General features: G+C 41.9%; 1 protein-coding gene and 1 pseudogene across 10 annotated transcripts in view; one reads left to right on the forward strand and one right to left on the reverse strand.

Moving 5' to 3' along the window:
* The first annotated feature begins 424 nt into the window (after positions 1–424).
* FHOD3 (formin homology 2 domain containing 3) overlaps positions 425–24,300 on the forward strand; it is a 496,353-nt gene continuing 472,477 nt past the window's right edge. For 5 of the 10 annotated variants that reach the window (XM_060781410.2, XM_060781412.2, XM_060781413.2 and 2 more), the window contains exon 1: positions 425–1,052. In XM_060781410.2, the coding sequence (XP_060637393.2) occupies positions 882–1,052 (171 nt within the window). In that variant the 5' untranslated portion in view covers positions 425–881. The remainder of the gene's footprint in view (positions 1,053–24,300) is intronic. The other 5 variants (XM_060781417.2, XM_060781414.2, XM_060781418.2 and 2 more) reach the window with 1 other exon arrangement.
* Positions 16,901–21,259, reverse strand: LOC132779136 (large ribosomal subunit protein eL6-like; annotated as a pseudogene).

Consider the following 24,300-nt stretch of genomic DNA (forward strand, 5'->3'; position numbering starts at 1 on the left):
GATGAAAACAGAGAGCGAGAGCGCGCGCGCCCAGGAAGGTGGCCCGGGGAAGGGGAGGGGCGCTGGGCTCTCCTTTCTCTTCTTCCATTTTCTACGGGTGCCAAAGAAAAGGCGGGAAGACCGTCCTTCCCTACTTGATCCCCTCAGCGGCTCTTTCTTCCGAATCAAAAGCGGCGGCGGCTGGGAACGCCCCCCCCCCCTTAAAAAAGACGCATGTAATACTTAAGGCGGGGTGGGGATGAGGATAATGTTGGAAGGAGGATGGATGCCGGGAAAGGCATCTGCAGGGTCGGATAATCCCCCCCCCCCCCAAAAAAGTCTCGAAGTTTTGAGCCTAGTTTAGCGCCAGTAGGGGGCGCACCCGCATTGTTTTGCTGGCCGCGAAAGGAGGCGGAGGCGCCGCATTCCCAGCAGCGACCGCTGCGCCTCCCTTTCGCCTCCGCGTCCCGCTGCGGGTAAAGAGCGAGCAGGCGAGTGGCTGGGGTTGCCTGGCTGGCGGAGAATGGCGAAGAAGCTGCCGCCTGCCGCTGCTTCCCTGACTGGAACTGCAGCGGCCGCTTTGCCTTGGCCCTGACCCAGCCGGGAGCCCCGTCCTCTCCCCGCTCAGTTTCTCCTCCTTGGACCCCCTCCTTGGAGAGCGGAGCACGCGGCTCTCGAGGGCTCTCCTCAGGCAAAGAGAAGGAAGGAAGGAAGGAAGGAAGGAAGGAAGGAAGGAAGGAAGGAAGGAAGGAAGGAAGGAAGGAAGGAAGGAAGGAAGGGGGTCTTCCTCGAAGGCAAAGCCCCCCCCCCCTTCCGGGTCCTTCCCTCCTCCCGCGTGAGGTTTTTCTCTCCGGGCCGCTCCGCCTAGATGCTGCGGCGGCTCCTTCTTCTGCCGGGGCGCCATGGCCACCGCGACGCTGCTCTGCCGGGTGCAGTTCCTGGACGACACGGACCCCTTCAACAGCACCAACTTCCCGGAGCCCAGCCGGCCGCCGCTCTACCCCTTCCGCCAGGACCTGCCTCTGGCCACCCAGCTGCCCGGCGTCCACCGCCTCCTGAAAGCCCCTCAAAAGGTACCGGGGAAACAGGGCGCAAGGGGGAAGGAAGGAAGGGAGGGAGGAAGGGAGGGCCCCGCCGAGGCCCGGTGGAGGCTGGGCCCAGAGAAGGCTCTGCCGGCCAGGGCCCCGCGCAGGGAAACGGCCTGGGGTTCGGTAGAGATATCAGGAAAGGGTCCCGCCTCCCCCCCCCCCCCCACCGCCGGACTTTATGACCACTTTATCACTCAGGGGTCCCAAACCCATTTTCATCCAGGGCCCTATCAGCCTAATGGTTGGCTTCAAAGTGCCCTTGAATTCATGGAGGAAGGATCTGTGGATACAGAGAGCCAACGATTTATATGCGTTACATCTAGTTATTACCTATTTGGGGTCCTCAGATATTATTTATTTATTTATTTACTAGCCGTCCCCTGCCACACATTGCTGTGGCCCACTCTGGTGGTCATGAGGGTTCTTTGTGGGAGGTTTGGCCCAATTCTATCATTGGTGGGGTTCAGAATGATCTGTGATTGTAGGTGAGCTACAAATCCCAGCAACTACAACTCCCAAATGTCAAGATTCTATTTTCCCCAAACTCCACCACTGTTCACATTTGGGGATATTGAGTATTCGTGTAGCGTTTGGTCCAGATCCATCATTGTTTGAGTCCACAGTGCTCTCTGGATGTAGGTGAACTACAACTCCAAAACCAAAGGTGTTTTCTGTTGGTCATGGGAGAACTGTGTGCCAAGTTTGGTTCAATTCCATTATTGGTGGGGCTCAGAATGTTCTTTGATTGCAGGTGAACTATAAATCCCAGCACTTACAACTCCCAAATGACAAAATCATTATTTTTTTTGAGTGAAGGACATACATTTATTGGGTTGTTAGGTGTCTTGTGTCCAAATTTGGCGCCAATTCGTCCAGTGGTTTTTGAGTTCTGTTAATCCCACAAACGAACATTACATTAAAAAAAATATTTTTATTGGTTTTCTTAGAATACATCGATACATCAATACCTTCAATACATTTTTATTTATATAGATTAATCAATTTTATATACCACCACTCCCCAAAGCCTTGGAGCAGTTCACAATATACACATGTAATATGTAACATTAAATCAAGTAAAAATTCAATCAGCAAGGTTCAAATGCCAGCCTAAATAAATAAGTTTTACAAGCTCTATGGAAGGATAGTAAATCTCGGAGAGCTCGTGTCCCTGCTGGCAAGGCCCTCCACAGGTAAGGATCGACAACTCCCATTACTTTGGATTTTCTACCACCATGCAGACTGGGGATACTGGGAGTTGCAGCCCAACTGCCCTTGTGACTCTGAGGCTGGGGAAAGGGAATTTTTAAAAGTCTGGCATCACGCCCACAAGCCTTGCATCTAAATTCAAGCCCAACTGACGAAACAGAATCAACTTCAGCCTTGCAGGTGTTACTGCATCACAACTCCCATCAGCTCCAGTCATGATATCTAATGATGGGTAATCCAGCATCTGGAGGGCTACATGAAGTGATATGGTGGGCCAGGTTTGGCCTTTTGGCCTTGAGTTTGACATTTGATCTAAGTGGCTGGTAAATTGGTGGGCTTAATTGATATTGGGTTGTTGTAGGTTTTTTCGGGCTATATGGCCATGTTCTAGGCATTCCCTCCTGACGTTCCACCGAAAAAACCTACAACAACCCAGTGATTCTGGCTATGAAAGCCTTCGACAATACATTAATTGATATTGTTTACAGGTTTATTAGTTATCCAACCTTTCTCATGACATGGGCCCCCAAAGGAGCTTAATAGAAGGCTAAAAATCCACCCAACTTGATGGTAGAAAAGTTCAAACAAGTCATGCTATTAAAACATCATTTGTTTTCAAAAGGCGCAACATCAAAACCACACAGCAGTGAAAAGTTTGCAAACACCTTCTTGGTTGTGTGAATGAAGAAAACTTTTCATCTTCACTCATATTACTTGGCCAGGATTCAAAACAGGTAGAATTCAAACTTATAAGTGGAACATGTAGTGAAACACTTTTAAAACACCAGATCCTGATCTTGGATCCTAAGCAGGGTCAGCCCTGGCTTTACTTGGATGAGGGACTACCAACAAATGCCAGGTGCTATAGGCTATATTTTAAAGGAATGAACTGGCAATACCATTTCTGAACATTCCTTGCACAAGAAATTCCTAGGAAGTTCATGGGGTTGTCATCTGTCAATAGGTGACTTGAAGGCAGAGACTGTTGACTTATATGTGTGTGTGTGTTTGTGTAGAGTCTCAGTCTGCCATTCTGGAAATTGTTAATGATGAAAAAATGTACTTTATAACAAATATATCAGAAACGTGTTGATGGCCATTGACTTAGATGGCTGTAAAATGAATTAAGCAAGAAGATACAGGGGTCTGGATCCCGACTTAAATTCCTAAATCTTTGGCTCCTTTGAAATCGATAGGATGTTATTTAGCTTAATCTGCAGCATTGTTGGCAAAAAAATGATGGTCTTGCTCCAGATCATACAGATTTGGTGTATAAATGACTGTTCATTACGTATGTAGACGCTCCAGACTCAGTGACAGTCTAGTTCTAAGTTGAATTTCAGGGATGGTGGCAGGGTAAAGAATAAGAATAAAAATTATCCTATGTTTTACTCTGTTGTAAATACAATATTGTAAAAAACATTGAGCATTGCACTAGTCCCATAGTCATTGTTGGGTTGCTTTATTTGTATCTATCATAATAAAATATTATGCTACAATTCTATCACTCACCAAATGGCTGCTTATACAGCCAAGTTATAACTTTTATCCTAAATACTAGGAGGGAGGAGGCTGATCCGATCTTACTGGGGAGAGAGTTCCATGGCCGAGGGGCCACCACCGAGAAGGCACTGTCCCTTGTCCCTACCAGTTGCACCTGTGAAGGTGGTGGGACCGAGAGCAGGACCTATCTGGCAGATTTTAATGCTCAAACTGGTTCATAAAGGGAGATATAGGACAGATAAGCTGGGCCAGAACCATTTAGGGTTTTATAAGCTAAAGCCAGACTGTTACAACTCTTCCCCATTTGCTTTTGTTGTATCCTCTTTGGTATGTCCCAAATTTGCTATGAACTAAGATTGTCTCATTTGCTGAGACCATTTATTTTTTGGTTTTTGTACCTTGTTTACTTCGCACAACGTTCATGATCTATTTAAAATAATTCATAATATTTGTTGTATCTCTAAATTTATAGAATGATGGAATATAACTACCTGCAGTTTCTCAAGTCGCTCCTGACACACAAACATGCATACACGCACACACACACACACACACAAAACTACCTCTATTCAACACTGGTGTTTTCAGTATACAGGTCGTGTGTTTTTTTATTATTCTGAATTTATTGGAAAACCCATTCTGAAAATTAAGAATTAGAGTAATCTTATCATATATTTGTTTATTGAAGCAGATCTCTGAATTTATCACAACATAAATGCAGCAAGGTCTGTACTTGTAGTTTCTGGCAAAGGCTTAAGCTAAGAATGGCTGTGTAAAAATAGTGCAACACTATGCTGATCTATAGCACTGCATGGGGGTGGAGATGGAAACTGATCAGTTAGTTAGGGTGACTGGCATGTGCAACCTGAGATCCTTGTGCATGGTTTCTGAATGTGTTGTCAGTTTGTATTTGTAGCTATTTCAAAAAATGCTGAAATGGTGCTTGCAAAAAGCTATGTGTCTGTGGAAATGTTCAGAGGTACATGGAGGAAGCACAAGAAATATATGCCCAATGTATCCTTGCTTTGAATAAAATGTCACTAATGCTTTTTCTTTCTCCTTAAGTTGAACTTTTTTTGGAACTTGGAAAATTAGATAGCTGGCCTCTGTTCCATGAGAGTGGTAGAATAAATGCCTCTGAATATCAACAAGGGGCAATTTGCTTTTGGCATATTTAACTGATTAAGGTTTTCGCGTTGCCATTAATAATTAATGTGTGTTATTTTGCTTTGCTCCCAGGGAGAAAGGCGGAGGGAGTGAAGACAGTGCTTTCCCCTTCTACAAAGACTGTTCAGGGCAGATGGTCCTCCCACTGATTAATTAAAACAACCTTAGATTTTGTAGAAAACCTTTAAAGCAGACCCACTATGGGACCAGTCTGACATATTGTGCCCAGTAGCAACCTGATGCAATGTTGGGAAGATATATAATCAAGGATTGGTGGTGAAGTTGTGTTGAGGAAAGGGCAGAGATTATGAACAAGCACAGAAAGGAGTGTTTAAGCTTACTGTTGTGCTGGTCTTATGAGCTGACAGTTGTAAGAAGGCTTCGGTAAAAATAGCAGTTAAGTCTACTGTCCTTGGAACAGTTGATATCCTTGTTAAAGTGACAGCATTCACCATAGCTGTCAGGCAGACCAAAACCTTTTGTAAAATCTTGCCTTCTTTTTATGTGTGTCAATATTCTAAATGCATCTCTTGTAGATCCCATGTCATGCACTATGCAGCAATTGTTTATATAGTTTACTTGATCTAAAGTGAGCTTTACAAAGTGGCATAATTGCAAATGCCTCACAGAAGTTTTTAATCTAAAATGTGGCATATGAACAAGTTCTGCTACCCACTAGGGAGAAGTATTAGGGGTTAAGCTAAAAACTTAATGAAAGAAAGTAGCTTGGAGGAGTGTATTAGAGGGAAGATTGAGAGGGTGCACTCAGAATTCAGTTCTCAGAGACCATAAAGGGGTTAAGTGTAGAATCATTTTTTTAAAAGAGTTTAAATTAGCTAAGTGCAACAGGAACACTTTAAAACCGCTTTTAAAATTGTGTTCTGGAAACACTTGCTACAACAGGGTTTGCTTGTGAAAGTGTGGTCCATATGCCACATCACTGAGAGAACTGAAGAAGATTATGGGTCGTGTTCCAGAAAATGTCAAATTACACAGGCCTTGGCCTTTGCAAAGTCAGAGTTTAATTTAACGTTCTAAACTCTGCATGTGCAAGAACTAGTGCTAGGCAATTATCTTTCAGGAATAGCTTGCCTTGCCATGATGTATTTCTCCTAAATAACTGATAAATTTCCAAGAAATCCTGGTGTCTCTGTAAATAAACACTATTTCTTTAGATGTCACTAATAGATAAAAATAGGGCTTTTCTGTTATGATTTTGTCTTTCCTCAACAATTTCTTGCATTTTATTCCAAGAGCAAAGGAATGAAGGAAAAATAGTACATTAAAGTATTTATTTATTTACCATATAATACAAAGGGGGCTCACGTCAGCCTTTCAACAGGGAGCAATCTCATGCCATACACACATATATTAAACACAAATAATTACAATTACAGTAGAGTCTCTCTTACCCAACCTTCACTCATCCAATGGTTCTGTATTACCCAACGCAGCCTGGATCCACAGCTGTTTCAGCACATTGTGATGTTTTTGTGCTAAATATGTAAATACAGTAATTACTACATAATGTTACCATGTAGCAAACTGCTTTTTCTGTCAATTTGTTGTAAATTGATGCTTTGGTGCTTAATTTGTAAAATCATAAAGTAATTTGATGTTTAATAGACTTTTCCTTAATCCCTCCTTATTATCCAACATTTTCACTTATCCAACGTTCCGCTGGCCCATTTATGTTGGATAAGAGAGAGTACTGTAATTAAACATCCGTCAGCCATAGACACCATAACCAATAGTTAGAGATTATGGGAGTCACAGAATCATAGAGTTGAAGAGACCATAAGGGCCATCCAGTTCAACCCCTTCACACATATGGAATGCCATAGTAGCTCACGCTGACAGTTTGTGAAATGGCTACTCATTCCCAATATCATTAGTTAAAATGTACATTGAGGGGAGTGGGGAGATAGTCTCTTAGGCTTCCATGTATAGTGTATTGAGCCAAAGCAGTGGGGCCTGAATTGTGTTACATATTTCTACTCAGGTCTCTACCCATTCCATGTGAAGTGACAACTTGTTGTGAAAAGAAATCCAGAACATGCTTTGTAGTGTGCTTGCTTTGTAATTGATAAGAAAAGAAAAGCCTTCCAAACATGGCAGAGAGATACCAACTGCGGTGCTAAGAAAAAATATCTATGCTAGTGCAAAAGCTGAGGTTCAAAGAAGGACCAGAGAACTCAAGAACATCTGGTGGTCAAAGAAGGCTGAAGAAATCCAACACTTTGCAGATACCCATGATGCTCAGGGATTTTTGAAAGCCACAAAGGTCATCTATGGACCAAGAAATCATGGTATACACCTTCTACTCCCATCAGATGGAACCAGACTTGAAGGACAAAAAATAAAGGTGCTTGTTTATAAAGCTATTGTCCTCCCAGCCCTGCTATACGCCTACAAAACATGGAACGTCTACAGATGTCACACTCAACTCAAGGCTGGAATGATTCCATCAGCGTTGCCTTGGAAAAATCCTGCAAATCTCATGGGAAGACAGGTGAACAAATGTCAGTGTGCTGGAAGAAGCAAACACCACCAGCATTGAAGCAATGCTCCTACACCATCAACTCAGCTGGACTGGCCACGTTGTCTGAATGCCCAATCACTGTATCCGAACTATGCTCCCAACTCAAGAACGGGAAGCGGAATGTTGGTGGACAGGATTTTTTTTTAAAGATGGGCTTAAAGCCAATTTAAAAAATTGTGGCATAGACATGGAGAACTGGGAAGCCCTGGCCCTTGAGTGCTCTAACTGGAGGTCAGCTGTGACCACCTGTGCTGCAGAATTCAAAGAGGCATGAATGGAGGGTGAAAGGGAGAAGCGTGCCCAGAGGAAAGCCTGTCAAGCCAACCCTTTCCAGGACAGCCTTCCACCTGGAAACCAATGTCCTCACTGCAGGAGAACATCCGGATCAAGAATAGGGTTCTACAGCCACCTATGGACCCACCACCAAGATGCTACACTTGGAGGACCATCATCCTTGAGCTACGAGGGATCACCTAAGAGAAAGAGCTTTGTAAAATGCTATCTCCTGGGGGCAGAATCCATTGCTTACTAATAGTGCATATGTTTGGCATGCAGAAATTCTCAGCTTTTATTTCTAGCATCCACAGTTTCAGAAAGATGTGGCCTATGATGAAGATCTTGGAAACTTTTGTGAAAAGACACAGACAACTGGCCTGACTTTCTGTCAGGTTGACTGCTGTGTAAATGTGATCCAAATTATGTAGTAATATTTTTTAATCTTATCTGTGCAGATAATTCAAATAAAAATATATTTCATGTTTTGCAAAAAAAAAAAAAAAAATGCTGGGGAAATAGCAGTTGTAAGACATCTTTTGAAAATGTAAAGAATGGCCTAATGATTCATCCATGACCACAACAGCACCATCGATACTGAAATGCTTCGTATATTCCTGCATTTATTTCTGAGTAACCACTCAACAGGTTAACCTTTACCTGGCATAGAACAGAAGTCAATGCTCGTGGTAGTACATGAACCTTCAATAGCAAGTTTGGAAAATGATGAAGAGCCCTGAAGCTTTCTCAATAACTGAAGAGCACCAAACAGCTTTGAAAGGTAGCAGAAGAGAAATGATTAATTCTTGCTGTGTGTTTCTGCAGCCATTTGTATCTTGAAAAGTAAATTCTTTCTCCCAAGGTTATGAAGCAAAAAAGATAACTCACTCAACACTTTAATGCTTACTCTTGAATAAACTATATATGGGGAGGGGAGAAAATCTGGCTATAAGACTTCAGCTCTGTTACTCATAATTTATTTTGTTTTTAAAATTTGAAATGAAATCAAGTTGCACATAAAATGCAACTTTCACAATGTGGACAGCTTTGACTCAACATTGAGTAAAAACTGATTGAATATAATGGCAACAATATAATCAGCAACAATTTGCTTCAGTAGGAAAACTTAGCCCCTTTTAACTGGTGCCTTCCCTTCTCAGTTTGAAGCAACAGAATTAATGAATCAAATAAACCTCTGACAGACATTTGAAGGAGCAAATATATTGGTGATGTAATGAAATTCAGCAGTTTTCTAGCTTGGTCTTAACAATCAGAAATAAAGGTTGAGTTTGAAAGTGGCTAGGGAAAAGAATCAGGTTTTTACACTTGCATAGCTATAACATATTTACTCAGAAGTAAGGCTTTGGTTCACGTCTCCTGTGCTGTATGTTATTTCCTCCCAATAAAATAATATGGTCCTCCAAATGTCATTGGACCCCCAACTCCCAGCTACATGTCAGCATAGCCAGTGGTAAGAAATGCTAGGAGTTGCAGTCCAATAACATTAAGAATGCTGAACAACCCCCCCCCCCTACAGTATCATTAGTTTGACATAGAAACACTCATCACACACTTCAAAAAGCTTTATTCTTAATTATGTTTTCATAAATCCTTCATTTAAGTTAGGGCATTCAGAAAAGTCCCTGGGTTATTCTTTTTTTTTAAAAAAAAAACCCCAATATTCTGTATATTCCAGTTACATAGTTGCTAACTTCTAGTTCAGGCATGGACAAAGTAAGGCCGGGGGGGGGGGGGGGGGATCAGATGCAGCCCTCGGTGCTTACTTCAGGCCCTCTTCATTTTCCTTGTCTTCTCGGCATTAGACCACAGTGGCCCACCACATCCTTATACAGAAAGGAGAGGGAAGGAAGGCCCTTTGAGTGCTCTCAGCCACCACATGTCTTGCCCTCCTCCTGTTGTAAATGTGCAAATGGCCCCATCCTTATACCAAGAGGACAGCTCAAAGAAGGCACGCAGCGGCTAAGAGCCCTCTGGAGCGCTCTTGGCCATTGCCTGTCTCACCCTCCTCCTGGCATAATGCTGAGAGGATTGTGGGAGGAAGATCAGGGAGGAAGATTGGGGCAGTTGCCATATGTCTCATTTTCCTCCCAGCATAAGGAGCCCCCTCCTAGCCCCAGCCAGGCACGTCCCATCCAGCACATGCTTGGCCGCCCTCCCTCCTGGCCCGGCCCTCTTGATTGGGCGCACAATGCAGGCGCAAGGCAAAAATGTTTGCCCATGCCTGTTCTAGTTGGTCTGCAATCTTGAGAGCGCAATGCTCTATGTACTGACACAGCAGTTAAATCAGTAGGACTTCCTTCTGTGCACATGGGGGCTGTTACCGTATCACAATGTTTACTGGCTTCTTCCATTGGCTTCTTCCTCTGCTCTGGAAGTGTTCCTCAAAGAAAGGAAAATAAACATACAACCTAGCCCAATATAATATTTTCTTTTATTTCTCTTATTTATATTTATTTACTTTTGGTGTGCAGTCTCTCACAGTTTAATACAATAGTTTGAAACTTAGTTTTGGCAATATTTGCTCTGAATTAACAGATCAAATATGAAGGAAGTCAGGCTTAGCCTGCATGTATCTCCTCTTTATTTTTTGGTCTGGACTCCCTGCTAACTTCAACTAGCAAAGATAATATAATTAATTAAATTTAATTAATTTACCACTGCCTGTATTTACACACATTAGACTTTACTCTAATTATTGCTAGAACATATGTCTTGTTTTTGCTTTTATGTTATTAAGCAATTCAATAAATTCAGATGTAAAGTGGGAAGAGAAAATTGTTCATGCAAGGATTGACAATTACAATAGCATAATTGGTGTTTAATGGCTCCAGGAGAAGATAGGCATTGTTTTTCTGGACACTGGAATATGTCTCTGTTTGCATTATTATAATTAGTCTTCCAATAGATTCATTCAGATTTTGGGAGAGGCCAACATTCATGAAAGAGGAGTCTTTGACAGAGAAGCACCTTCTAACAAAGTATTTTTCTAATTACCTACACTTGTCTGACCACTGTCTAGTTGGAAGGGTTTTTTTTTTAGCAATATCAGAATTGGGAAAATGTTGAAGGAAGGCTCAAGAAACACAGATCTTTGATTTATTATGGCAGTGTACCATATATTCATGGACAACCCCCCCCCCCCCATCTCATGTATAGGTTGAGAGCAGGTTTTGGGATCAAAAATTGTGCACTGTGGATATGTCAAGGGTCATTCTGTGGGGAGATGAAAGTACCAATGCCATCTCAGGGGGTCAGCCACCGCTGGACACCAGTGCCATTTCCCTGCCCACACATTCAAAAAGGCCAGAAGTGTCGCTACAGTGGCGAGATTAGAGGTGGCCATTGTTTTGTATAGTTGTTGTTTATTTATTCAGTTGCTTCTGACTCTTCGTGACCTCATGGACCAGCCCATGCCAGAGCTCCCTGTCGGTCATGGCCACCCCCAACACCTTCAGAGTCAAGCCAGTCACTTCAAGGATACCACCCATCCATTTTGCTCTTGGTTGGCCCCTCTTTCTTTTTCCTTCCATTTTCCCCAGCATCATTGTCTTCTCTAAGCTTTCCTGTCTTCCCATTATGTTGCCAAATTACTTCATCTTTGTCTCTAATATCCTTTCCTCCAATGAGCAGTTGGGCTTTATTTCCTGCAGTATCGACTGATTGGATCTTCTCGCAGTCCAAGGTACTCTCAGAATTTTCCTCCAGCACCACATTTCAAAAGTGTCTATCTTCCTTCACTCAGCCTTCTTTATGGTCCAGCTCTCACATCCATAGATTACAATGGGGAATACCATCGCTTTGACTGTGTGGATCTTCGTTGCCAGTGTGATGTCTTTACTCTTCACTATTTTATTGAGATTGGTCATAGTTCTCCTCCCAAGAAGTAAACATCTTCTGATTTCCTGACTGTAGTCTGTGTCTGCCGTAATCTTTGTATCTAGAAATACAAAGTCTATCACTGCCTCCACATTTTCTCCCTCTATTTGACAGTTATCAATCAGTATTTTGTATAGATTCCTGCAGTGTTTTGTATAGATTCTCCCAGAATGGATAATATTTTTTTCTTTTGCTGCTCTACTCACAGAAAGGGATGATTCTTTATTTTTAAAAAGAGTTAAAGTACAGCCCCTGTACTTTAACCCCTGGTGCCCCTGGTGGCGCAGTGGGTTAAACAGCTGAGATGCTGAACTTGCTAACTGAAAGGTCACAGGTTCAAATCCAGGCAGCAGCGTGAGCTCCCGCTGTTAGCTCCAGCTTCTACCAACCTATCAGTTTGAAAACATGCAAATGTGAGTAGATATCAATAATGTTTTGAATTTTTTGTAATATTCTGGTCCCAACCCATCCAACCCTGGGGTCTTTCCAGGTTTTAAATTGTCTATAATTTCCTCAATCTCTTTCTCTGATATTCCATAATTAATTTGTTTCTTGGATCTTTATTTCACAATGTTTATCTATATACTCTTCAACTTTCTTTCTAGGGGCTTCATTTGCTGTATATAGCTCCTGATAGAATTCCTGAAAAATTAGTATTTTATCCTCCATTCTCATGCACTGTTTTCCATCTTTATCTTTAATCAGTCTGGGTACCCATGAAGCCAGAAGATATGGTGAACAAACAATTTAGCCAGTTCTAGTGTGGAAGGGAGTTGCTTGAGGGGCACAAAATGTCCCTGTTTAGAGAACAAGTCAATTATAGTCCAAATGTTATTGTATCCATTACTGTCAGGCAAATCGACAATGAAGTCCATTGCTATTTGAGTCCATGGTTTAGTTGAATTTGTCACTGACTGTAATAATCCAGTGGGCTTGCCCACTTTCTGTTTGGCCTTAGCATAAGTGGTACACTCTTGCAAATAGTCTTTGACATCCTTGCGGATCGTGGGCCACCAAAACTGGCCGGAAAGCAACTTTAGGGTTTTTGTGAACCCAAAATGTCTTGAGATCTTGACATCATGAGATTGGGCCAAGACGGAAGAGTCAGGGGGATGTAAAACCTTAACCCATATGTCCACAAATCCCCCTGGTCTGTCTTTATGAGACTGGAGTCAGTTGTAACTGCGTCTCTTAGCTCATTTGCAAGTTCGACTGGGGAGATGGCAGGGACCACCCTACTTTGTTTATGGGAGCAGGTCTGCACCATCAGGCCCATCTGTTGTCGGGAGAAAACAGTAGTCCGCTGTTTTCCAGCCATCTTCGGGCGAATTCTAATCCTATAAAATGCTTCACATAAGTCCAGTTTGGTGAACACTTGTGCCTCCCCTAACTGAGCCAGCATGTCTTTCAGCAGCGGAAGGGGGTATTTATTAGTAGTACAGATTGCATTTAAGCCCTAGTAATCAACACATAATCTCAGACTACCGTCCGCCTTGGGGCAGAAGAGGGGCAGCCATGGAAGAGTTGGCTTGCTCAATAAAGCCCCTGGCTAGGTTTTTGTCAGTGAACTTCCTCAATGCTTTTTTTTCTGGCTCAGACATAGCATATAGCTTGGGGCTTGACAGTTTGGCCTTAGACTCAATCTCAATTGCACAGTAAGTTTTCCTGTGGGGGGCAGTTGGTCACACTCCTGTTCGCTGAACATGTCTGCGAAGTTGTGATATACACTGGGTATTTTGTCTAAAGGCATGTCTTGGGATGTGGCAGCCACCACATTGTCTTTCTCTATTATTCGGACCATTTGTGATGGCCTCTTAAAACTACAACTTCCATCATGGAAGGTAAAAGTTTTGGATTCCCAGTCAATCAGGGGTTTTTGCCACTGTTAGCCAAGGGACCCCTAAAATAATAGGCTGGTGTGCCATAGAAGAAATTAAAAACCGTAAGGACTCCCAGTGGGAGCCAATCTGCATTTCTAAATAGACTTTTCTGTTACAGGGTCTCCATTAGCTGTGGACCCATCAAGTTGCAAAAAAGCCACATGTGTTTTTAGAGGTCGGCCTTTTATTCCCATCTGGTTAGCTAGAGATAAGGAAATCAAACACCTAGTGCATCCACAGTCTCGCAATGCGTCTGCTTCCACCCGCAGACCCATCTCAGGATTTTGTAATGCTACCTTGACCCGCACAGTGTCACAGTTAAAACTCACCGGTGTGTATCCGCCCTGGGTTGATTTGATCTGCATTCGGGTGTCTAAAGCAGATGGTTGTCGCTTCCTAGCAACTATTCGGCTTCTCCTTCCTCCTCCCATTCCCCTCCTTCGGCTAGTAGTTGGCCAGAGGCTAGCACCATAACTGTTGCCATGGATGCCTTTCCTTTAACCACCTTAAGGGGGAGGGAAGCCTTCTGCAGAGTTGGGGACAAGGGAGAAGGCCTTCCTGGTGGTGGCTCCCCAGCTCTGGAACTCCCTTCCTAAGGAGATCAGACAAGCACCCATTTTGTCCACCTTTCATAAGGACTTGAAAACTGGAATATTCCATTGTGCCTTTGATTAGGCAGCTCACCAGAGAATTGGCTGGATCTTGCCTATGTACCTGCACTTTAGTTCTGCCTACCCCCTCTAATCTCGACACTTTATGGCCAGAGGTATTCCCTCTAGATTAACACTTTTGCACTTCCTCTCGGCTCTACTTACCCGAGCCCGGTTCCCTGCTCTGATTCTGTTTTTCAGCAATGTTATTCTTTTTATGATGTTGTTACTTGTGTCTATGATTAATTTTAATGCTGTTGTTATAATCTGTGATCGGGCTAGTCCCCATGTAAGCCACCCCGAGTATCCCTTGGGGAGATGGTGGCGCCGTACAAAAATAAAGTTGTTGTTGTTGTTGCTGTTGCTGTTGTTGTTATTATGTTAAGCTTTGAATGTGTTTGAATATAATGTGTAAACCAAGCACTTTAAATTCAGTAAAATTATTTAGAATATTTTTGAATTTTCTGAAATGTATCCAGCTCTGTCTCTCCCCCCCTCCCCAGTAAATGCACATCAATAAGCATTTAACCATGCAGTTTTGTCTACACAAAGAGGTCAAGTCAAGGAGTGTTGGGCAATATTTTTTTCTGGATAGGTGGTTTAATTCTGAATTCTGTGTGTTTTGACTCTTGCTATTCATGATAGTCTCGCTTCCTCTTCTTGTCATCTAAGGCTATTTTATAGAGATCAGATACAGTAATTGTTTATCCAACTGTAGTCTGGTGTTCAGTCTATAATGGTTCCAAGAGTGATGAAAGCACAGCAGGCAAATATACTCTCTTGTACTGCAAAACCAGAATGAGATTTTCCCATGCCATATTCACTGCAGTTCTCCCCCACCCCAAGTCTTGGTATCTAACTATGTACTTTAGAGATTTCTGTGTCTTGAATCTGTCAGGTACACATACACATCAGTTCCAGGTTTGGCAGGAACCACTGTAGGCACTGGGCAGTCTTTGTCATGCTCCACTTCTGAGGTGATAGTTTATTTATTTATATACTATTTTTATATCCTGCCTTTTTCAACTCTGCAGGGGAGTCAGAGCTGCCTTATAATCAGCAGAAATTTGATGTCATCAACAGACAATAGAAATTAATCATGTCAATTAAAACAAAAATTAAAAAAAAACATAAATATTAAAACACATAATAAGTACTATGTCCCTTCCTCTTCTGTATATGGGGGATATTTCCTCAGTTGCACTTTGTTTCTAAGTTACATGCCTTTCAGTGTCACAAGAGACTCAAAAGGTATGAGATGGTTTCAAAACCATTTCCTGTGTATGGTATTTGGGAGGGTTTAGATTACAGTTTGATTAGTTTTGTTACTCTTGCAAGGTATGTGTCACAGATGGGTTCTAACTCTTTTCTTGATCTTGGAGGTTCTCCCTTGTACTCATGGAGCGCATCTGGTTCCCCAAGTATCTTTAGCTGGCTTGAAGCAGCTGTCGTCACAAATGATGTTGGGATATATCGTGCTTTTCCAACACATTGTTTCTCTTAATTTACTGAATTTGATCTTACTTGATAATTCAAATGAATGGAAACACTGAGACATACCTCTGTCACTTCAATTATAGTCCTGCAAGTTTTAAAAAATCAGGATCAGAATGGCTTATGTTTCTAATTGTGTAAGTTCAAGTTCCAGCACTCATCAAGTTTAACAAAATGTTTGTTTGCTTATGCCATACTAACAGTGGTAAATGTGTTCTACCATTGTAGCAAGTTTCATCTCAATAGCCTTAAAAATGGGGGAGATGGGAGCTCCTGAAGTTTCCCCACTGACACAAAAGTTTCCCTTAATGCACATGCATGACCGCCATTAACAATGTAATTACGAAATTTTGTTAGTCTTGTTAGAGTTCTGGAATTTTCACCTCCGAAACATATAAAACACTTTAGAAATGAAGCACCAGCGCCCCCTAGTTTTGTAAGTACTTTTGAACTGTTTTTTTTAATGGATTGCAAATGCCTACTGGACAAAGTAACTTAGTATAATTGTACTAGTAATTTGTAAGGCAAGTGTGAGGTTGTGGGAGTGTCCTGTAGCTCTCTATTTAACCAGTACTTACACCAGATATATGTTGTCAGACAGTGTTCAACTCAACTGAAGAGACGTAAATAAGATTCCAGATGCTTTAATGCAGGTAAACCTTGTAAAACATCTTACAACAGTAGGTGAAACATGATAAATTCACAGGACCCCGAGCAGTCATGTTTTCTTCAGAACAACAAGTATAGCGCTGAGGCCGGGGGGGGGGGGGGGGGGAGCTATGACATCACATCTAGAGGTTGAGGAAGCCAAGAGGGCCAAACTACAAAGCAAACAGTATCACTCTCCGCCTGAAATCTTCAGAGTTCACTGAAAGCAAACATTAAAATATTGTCCTTGAGATGTCCATAAGGTCTTTTTCAAACCTGAAACAAAGGGGGAACATGCGTAATAAACAATAGTCAGAAGTTTGACACAGTTTTATTATTATTATTATTATTATTATTATTAACTTTATTTGTACCCCGCTAGCATCTCCCGGAGGACTCGATGCGGCTTACACAGGCCGAAGCCTCAAAACACAATACAATAGAGAATATAACATCACAACAACAAAGCAAATCAAACAATAAGCAAAATAACATAACACCGCAATACTAAGCAAATCAAACAATAAGCAAAATAACAACAATGACAGTACATCAAGACATTATTAAATTTTAATTCATGGGGGTATGCTCCCCACCATGAGCTGTGAATGGTGTCCTTATCTTCTTGATGATGGGCAGGAGCTGCGAGTCCATGACCTTCTGGTCTTCCTTGTGCTGCTCTGTCATCTCGTATTTCTCTTTCTCAGTGTCAAAGATTTTCCCTCCTGGTGCTTGGATTTGCACAGCTTCTTCTTGAAGTAGATGATGTTGAAGTGCTTGGGGAGCTTCACGCTGGAAATGTTGACCTTGGTGGACATGGTAATGACAAAGTTCTGGTGAACCCTTCGCAGAGGGACACAATGATGGCCAGATGAGTAGATGCTGGGTAGATGCAGGGAATGCTGTGGATGTAGCGTACCTGGATTTCAGTAAGGCCTTCGACAAGGTCCCCCATGACCTTCTGGCAAATAATCTAGTCCAACTTGGGCTAGGCAAAACTACAATTAGGTGGATCTGTAATTGGTTAAATGGACGAACCCAGAGGGTGCTCACCAATGCTTCCTCTTCATCTTGGAAAGAAGTTACAAGCGAAGTGCCGCAGGGTTCCGTCCTGGGCCTGATCCTGTTCAACATCTTTATTAATGACTTGGATGAAGGGTTAGAAGGCATAGAATCATAGAATCAAAGAGTTGGAAAGGCCTCATGGGCCATCCAGTCCAACCCCCTGCCAAGAAGCAGGAATATTGCATTCAAATCACCCCTGACAGATGGCCATCCAGCCTCTGTTTAAAAGCTTCCAAAGAAGGAGCCTCCACCACACTCCAGGGCAGAGAGTTCCACTGCTGAACGGCTGTCACAGTCAGGAAGTTTTTCCTCATGTTCATATGGAATCTCCTTTCTTGTAGTTTGAAGCCAATGTTCCGCGTCCTAGTCTCCAGGGAATCAGAAAACAAGCTTGCTCCCTCCTCCCTGTGGCTTCCTCTCACATATTTATACATGGCTATTATATCTCCTCTCAGCCTTCTCTTCTTCAGGCTAAACATGCCCAGCTCCTTAAGCCGCTCCTCATAGGGCTTGTTCTCCAGACCCTTGATCATTTTAGTCGCCCTCCTCTGGACACATTCCAGTTTGTCAATATCTCTCTTGAATTGTGGTGCCCAGAATTGGACACAATATTCCAGGTGTGGTCTAACCAAAGAGGGGTAGCATGACTTCCCTAGATCTAGACACTATGCTCCTATTGATGCAGGCCAAAATCCCATTGGCTTTTTTTGCCACAACATCACATTGTTGGCTCATGTTTAACTTGTTGTCCATGAGGACTCCAAGATCTTTCTCACACGTACTGCTCTCAAGCCAGGCGTCACCCATTCTGTATCTTGCATTTCGTTTTTCCTGCCAAAGTGGAGTATCTTGCATTTGTCACTGTTGAACTTCATTTTGTTAGTTTTGGCCCATCTCTCTAACCTGTCAAGATCGTTTTGAATCCTGCTCCTGTCCTCTGGAGTATTGGCTATCCCTCCCAATTTGGTGCCGTCTGCAAATTTGATGATCCTGCCTTCTAACCCTTCATCTAAGTCATTAATAAAGATGTTGAACAGGACCAGGCCCAGGACGGAACCCTGCGGCTCTCTGCTTGTCACTTCTTTCCAGGATGAAGAGGAAGCATTGGTGAGCACCCTCTGGGTTCGTCAATTTAACCAATTACAGATCCACCTCACCGTAGTTTTGCCTAGCCCACATTGGACTAGTTTCCTTGCCAGAAGGTCATGGGGGACCTTGTCGAAGGCCTTACTGAAATCCAGGTACGCTACATCCACAGCATTCCCCGCATCTACCCAGCTTGTAACTCTATTGAAAAAAGAGATCAGATTAGTCTGGCATAACTTGTTTTTGATAAATCCATGTTAACTTAGCGATGACCACATTTGTTTCTAAGTGTTTGCAGACCACTTCCTTAACAATCTTTTCCGGAATTTTGCCTGGTATCGACGTGAGGCTGACCGGACGGTAGTTGTTTGGGTCATCCTTTTTTCCCTTCTTGAAGATTGGGACCACATTGGCTCTCCTCCAATCTGCTGGAACTTCTCCCGTTCTCCAAGAACTCTCAAAGATGGTTCCAAAATGACTTCAGCTAGTTCCTTCAATACTCTTGGGTGTAGTTGATCTGGCCCTGGGGACTTGAACTCATTTAGAGTGGCCAGGTATTCCTTGTTTCCCTATTTGGGGTTGGATGTCCTCAAATCCCTCATCCACTCTGTCTTGCTGAGGTTGAAGGTGACTTTCTTTTTGTGAGAAGACCGAGGCAAAGAAGGTATTAAGTAGTTCTGCCTTTTCCCTATCCCCTGTCAGCAATGCCCCATCTTCTCCTCGAAGAGGCCCTATTGCCTCCTTGTTTTTCCTTTTTTCTACTGACATAAGAAAAGAATCCCTTTTTATTGTTTTTAATGTCCCTGGCAAGCCTGAGCTCGTTTTGTGCTTTAGTCTTGCGGACATTTTCCCTACAGGTGTTAGCTATTTGTTTGAATTCTTCTTTGGTGATTTCTCCCTTTTTCCACTTCTTGTGCATGTCTCTTTTGTGTCTTAGCACAGTTAGAAGTTTTTTAGACATCCTTTCTGGCTTCTTTGTACTTGTCCTATTTTTTCTCTTTGTTAGCACGGTTTGCAATTGCGCCTTGAATATTTCACTCTTGAGAAATTCCCATCCATCCGTAACTCCCTTGTTTTTTAGTATCTGTGTCCATGGAATGCTGCCCAGTGTTTCCTTCATTTGTCGGAAATCAGCTCTCCTTAAGTCCAAAATGCGGGTTTGACTTGTCTTAGTTTCGGCCTTCCTCTCTACCTCAGATTGCAGGAGCACATGGTCACTTGCCCCTAAGGATCTGACCACTTCAACCGCATCGTTCAGGTCCTCCACATTTGTTAGGATGAGATCAAGAGTAGCCAACCCCCTTGTTGCCTCTTCTACCTTCTGGACCATGGAATTGTCTGCAAGGCAAGTGAGGAATTTGTTGGACTTTGTACTCTTGGCCGATTTTGTTTTCCAGCAAATATCGGGATAGTTGAAATCTCCCATGACTAGTACATCTCTTCTCTGTGCCTGTTTGGTCAAATGTTGGCAGAAGACTTCATCATAGAATCATACATTTGGAAGTTCTTCCTCCTGGCTTGGAGGTCTGTAGTAGATGCCTACAACGAGATCTTTTTGAGTCCCACTTCCCTTGATTCTTATCCAGATGCTTTCAAGCATGATCGTAAAGTTTGCAGACAACACCAAATTGGGAGAGATAGCCAATACTCCTGTAGACAGGAGCAGAATTCAAAACGATCTTGACAGATTAGAGAGATGGGTCAAAACTAACAAAATAAAGTTCAACAGGGACAAATGCAAGATCCTCCACTTAGACAGAGAAAAACGAAATGCAAAGATACAGAATGGGGGATGCCTGGCTCGAGAGCAGTACATGTGGAAAAAGAGTTCTCGTGGACTAGTTAAACATGAGCCAACAATGTGATGTGGTGGCAAAAAAAGCCAATGGGTTTTTGGCCTGCATCAATAGGAGCATAGTGTCTAGATCTAGGGAAGTCATGCTACCCTTCTATTCCACCTTGGTTAGACCACACCTGGTCTAACCAAGGCGGAATAGTGTCCAATTCTTGGCCCCACAATTGGAGATATTGACAAGCTGGAATGTGTCCAGAGGAGGGTGACTAAAATGATCAAGGGTCTGGAGAACAAGCTCAAAGAGCTGGGCATGTTTAGCCTGCAGAAGAGAAGGCTGAGAGGAGATGATAGCCATGTAAAAATATGTGAGAGGAAGTCACAGGGAGGACGGAGCAAGCTTGTTTTCTGCTTCCCTGGGGACTAGGATACGGAACAATGGCTTCAAACTACAAGAAAGGAGATTCCATCTGAACATGAGGAAGAATTTCCTGACTGTGAAAGGCATTCAGCAGTGGAACTCTCTATCCTGGAGTGTGGTGGAGGCTCCTTCTTTGGAAGCTTTTGAACAGAGGCTGGATGGCCATCTATTGAATGCAATATTCCTGCTTCTTGGCAGGGGGTTGGACTGGATGGCCCATGAAGTTTCTTCCAACTCTATGATTCTATGATTTTAGAGCCCTGTTATGAGCAACGGTTCAGTTCCAAGCTGCTTCAGGAAGATGACATGCTTGCCTTAGTGGTGCCAGGTGAGCAGGATCACCACAGTCCCCAGGGGGTAATGGAAACTCACAGCTTTCTCTTGTGGAGGGTAAAATTCTTCTTGCCGTGACTCAGGAGTTGCCTCCATTCTTATAGTCTACAACAGGCTTTGTGATTGTGGTTGGTTCCTTCTCTCTCTTCTTCTTCTTCTCGATCTTTGTTTCCGGAGCTTTGTATTTGCACTTGTACATGGCTTTCCAGGCATACATGGCTGAATGGTAATACTTCCCAATCCCTCGGGCCAGCTTGTTGTCATCACTTGCTGTATTGAACACTGTTACTTGATAATTCAAATTAATGGAAACTCTGAGACATACCTCTGTCACTTCAATTATAGTCTTGCAAGTTTTTTATCAGGATCAGAATGGCTTATGTTTCTAATTTGTGTAAGTTCAAGTTCCAGCACTCATCAAGTTTTAACAAAATGTCTTCAGCCCACTGTCATTTGTTTGTTGGTTTATTTATGCCATATTTTTTCTGGAGTGGAATTCAAGGTGACTCACAAAAATAATTAAAATTCCTAATAACAGAATTAAAAAAATTAAAACCATGACATTCGAATAGTACATAATTATGCAAACATGCACTAATTTATCCAAGCAATTAGGATTTTTTCCTTCCCCTTCTGACTGCATGAAAATTTGATAGAACATCAGTGGAAGAGTAACAAAAGAAGTATACAGATGGGTATGTAAGTCCATTTTCTATGTATGGTTTAAATCCATGTCGTTGCTGCTCCCAAATCAGAAGTTTGGCCCTAGCACCCAACTACTACTATTCATAATTTCTTGTATAAGCAAATTAATGCTAATAATGTATTACAGTAATAGTATTAGCAAGAAATACTACTAACAAATCTCAACTGCACAATTAATAATTTCCAGGTTGATTGCTGGATTTAATTTTTTCTGTCTGTCGGTTGACCACAGAGATTGTTTGCTTGTGTAACAAATTATTTTGATCTTTGTTTCTTCAATAGCTTATCTTTTATACTTACACACTGAAGAAAACTTGCATCAGGTGAAAAATCTTGATTTAAAATGCACCAATTATTAAAATATAGAAATCAAAATATATATTATGTGAGGAAAGAGGCTAGACAATTCTTCAAAAATGTATCGAGTTTATACTAGTCATTAGCAAGATACATGGTAGAAATGGAATCTCTACCATGTATCTTGCTACTTCATTGCTCATATATCACTCATATTTTTATATGAGACTGAATAAAAATAGGAGACTGGGGAGGTAAGGTTATCCTTGTGCTCATCATCCCTACAAAATGTTTTCAAGTCAGATATATATGTGTCTAATTTAGATCTTGAACAAATTTCTGTGTGATTTGTATTGACATAATAGTTACAGCATTATCCCCTGGTGAGAGTAGTATAACATGCACATAAAAATGCCAGTTTTCAAAAAAGCTGCTTGAAAAATGATTGTACAATGCTTGATTTATCCCCTTTAAATCATCAGTTTCAGTTACCATAGGTAAATGTTTCCTTCATTTCAAAAAAATGTCATAAATTTAAGAAATATAAGTTTAAGGCATTTTTGGTTGAATGCAAATAACCTCTGGGCATGTATGCATGTGGTATCTGATATGCGAGACTGGTATTTTTTGTTCCAGTTTGTCTTGGGCCATAACCATGTTTGTGCCCTTGGGGTACAGTTGTTTATTTTTTACTTGGAAACTAGTTGGGAAACAACAGCCAATGGCTCAGGGGTTGGCACTGTTTAGGCAGCAGAATTTTGCCTAGCCTGGTTTTAGCAGATTCTGATAATTTAGATTAAACAATGAATCTGCATTTAAAGGAAAAAGCAACGTTGTAACAGAATATTTGTAATGTACGACTGTTTTTCCTATTGAAATATACAACCTTTTTAATTTTCTTTCAATGCAAATTTCAGAATTGCATTTGATGAACATGTTAAAACATGCTGTTGCATTAGCTTACATTCAGTGATGTGACAGCTTTCTAGCTCTAATCCCAGCCATTGTAAGAATGCAGCTGACTGATTCATGGGATAAAAATAGCCTTTTACTCGGACACAGTATACGTTGCCACTTGCTTTCTGCCTTTGTTAATTGTTGATAACTTTTGTGTAATTAGAGGCTAAGAAGTATAATGCCTGGAATGATCAACTGTAGTGCTTCACATTAAAAAACAGAGATATGAAAGATGGGTTGTTCTAAAACTCTCAATAAAAGAAAAAAATTAATATTTGCTTCCATCAGTTATACTGACTAGAGTGGAAATTCTTAAGGCTTGAGCCTGATGCCTGTTAATCTTTAATCAGCAGTATGAGTGAGAAAGGGCCCACTAGTGGCACGGAGGGGCTGCTGTGCTTGCTGACCGAAAGGTTGGCGGTTTGAATCCAGGGAGCAGGGTGAACTCCTGCTGTTAGCCCCAGCATCTGCCAACCTAGCAGTTCGAAAACATGCAAGTGTGAATAGATCAATAGGTACCGCTTCTGCGGGAAAGTAACGATGCTCCATGCAGTCATGTGGCCACATGATCTTGGAGGTGTCTACGGACAACGCTGGCTCTTCAGCTTAGAAATGGAGATGAGCACCAACCCCCAGAGTCGGACACAGCTAGATTTAATGTCAGGGGAAACCTTTAACTTTTCCTATGAGTGAGAAATAATAAAAGTCATTTGGATTTCCCTGCCTTTTTCTGAATTGCATCAATAGAAAGGATTTAAATCTTAATCATACAGTATTCTTCTGTAGCTGAGATCCTCCCTATATGTATTATAGTACATTGTTGCAGTCTACTTCATTCTCAGACTGAATGGTCATGTTGATAGAAGACCAACACATTTGTACCACACTTTGGTACACTCCCCCCCCTTTTGTTTTTAAAGTACATTTTGTTTGTTTTTAAAGTACATTTTTTAAAAACTCAGGTCAATGCCAAGACACCGTAGGAACAATGTTTTCATTTCAGAAAGTAAAATAGATGTCAATCCAGTAGGGATATAGAAACAACCATTTTCTCCTTGAGATCCGGCTCTTCTGGTAGCACAGTACATTTGTTGTAGCTGCCACACTATTGTGTAAAGCAGAGCATTTCATGTAATACCAGATATGTTCAAATATCTGGTATTCCATGAAATTTTTATGTTCATGTTGGAGACAAGCAATTCCTTCTGATGTAACTCAGTCTTATTACTGCCTATTTTATCAAAAAGGTAAATGTTTATGGTGAACTTATGTATTGTTTTATGTCATATACTGTTATTTTTGTTGAATATTTGT

This window comes from Anolis sagrei, chromosome 6 (assembly GCF_037176765.1).
Source record: "Anolis sagrei isolate rAnoSag1 chromosome 6, rAnoSag1.mat, whole genome shotgun sequence".
Classification (NCBI taxonomy): domain Eukaryota; kingdom Metazoa; phylum Chordata; class Lepidosauria; order Squamata; family Dactyloidae; genus Anolis; species Anolis sagrei.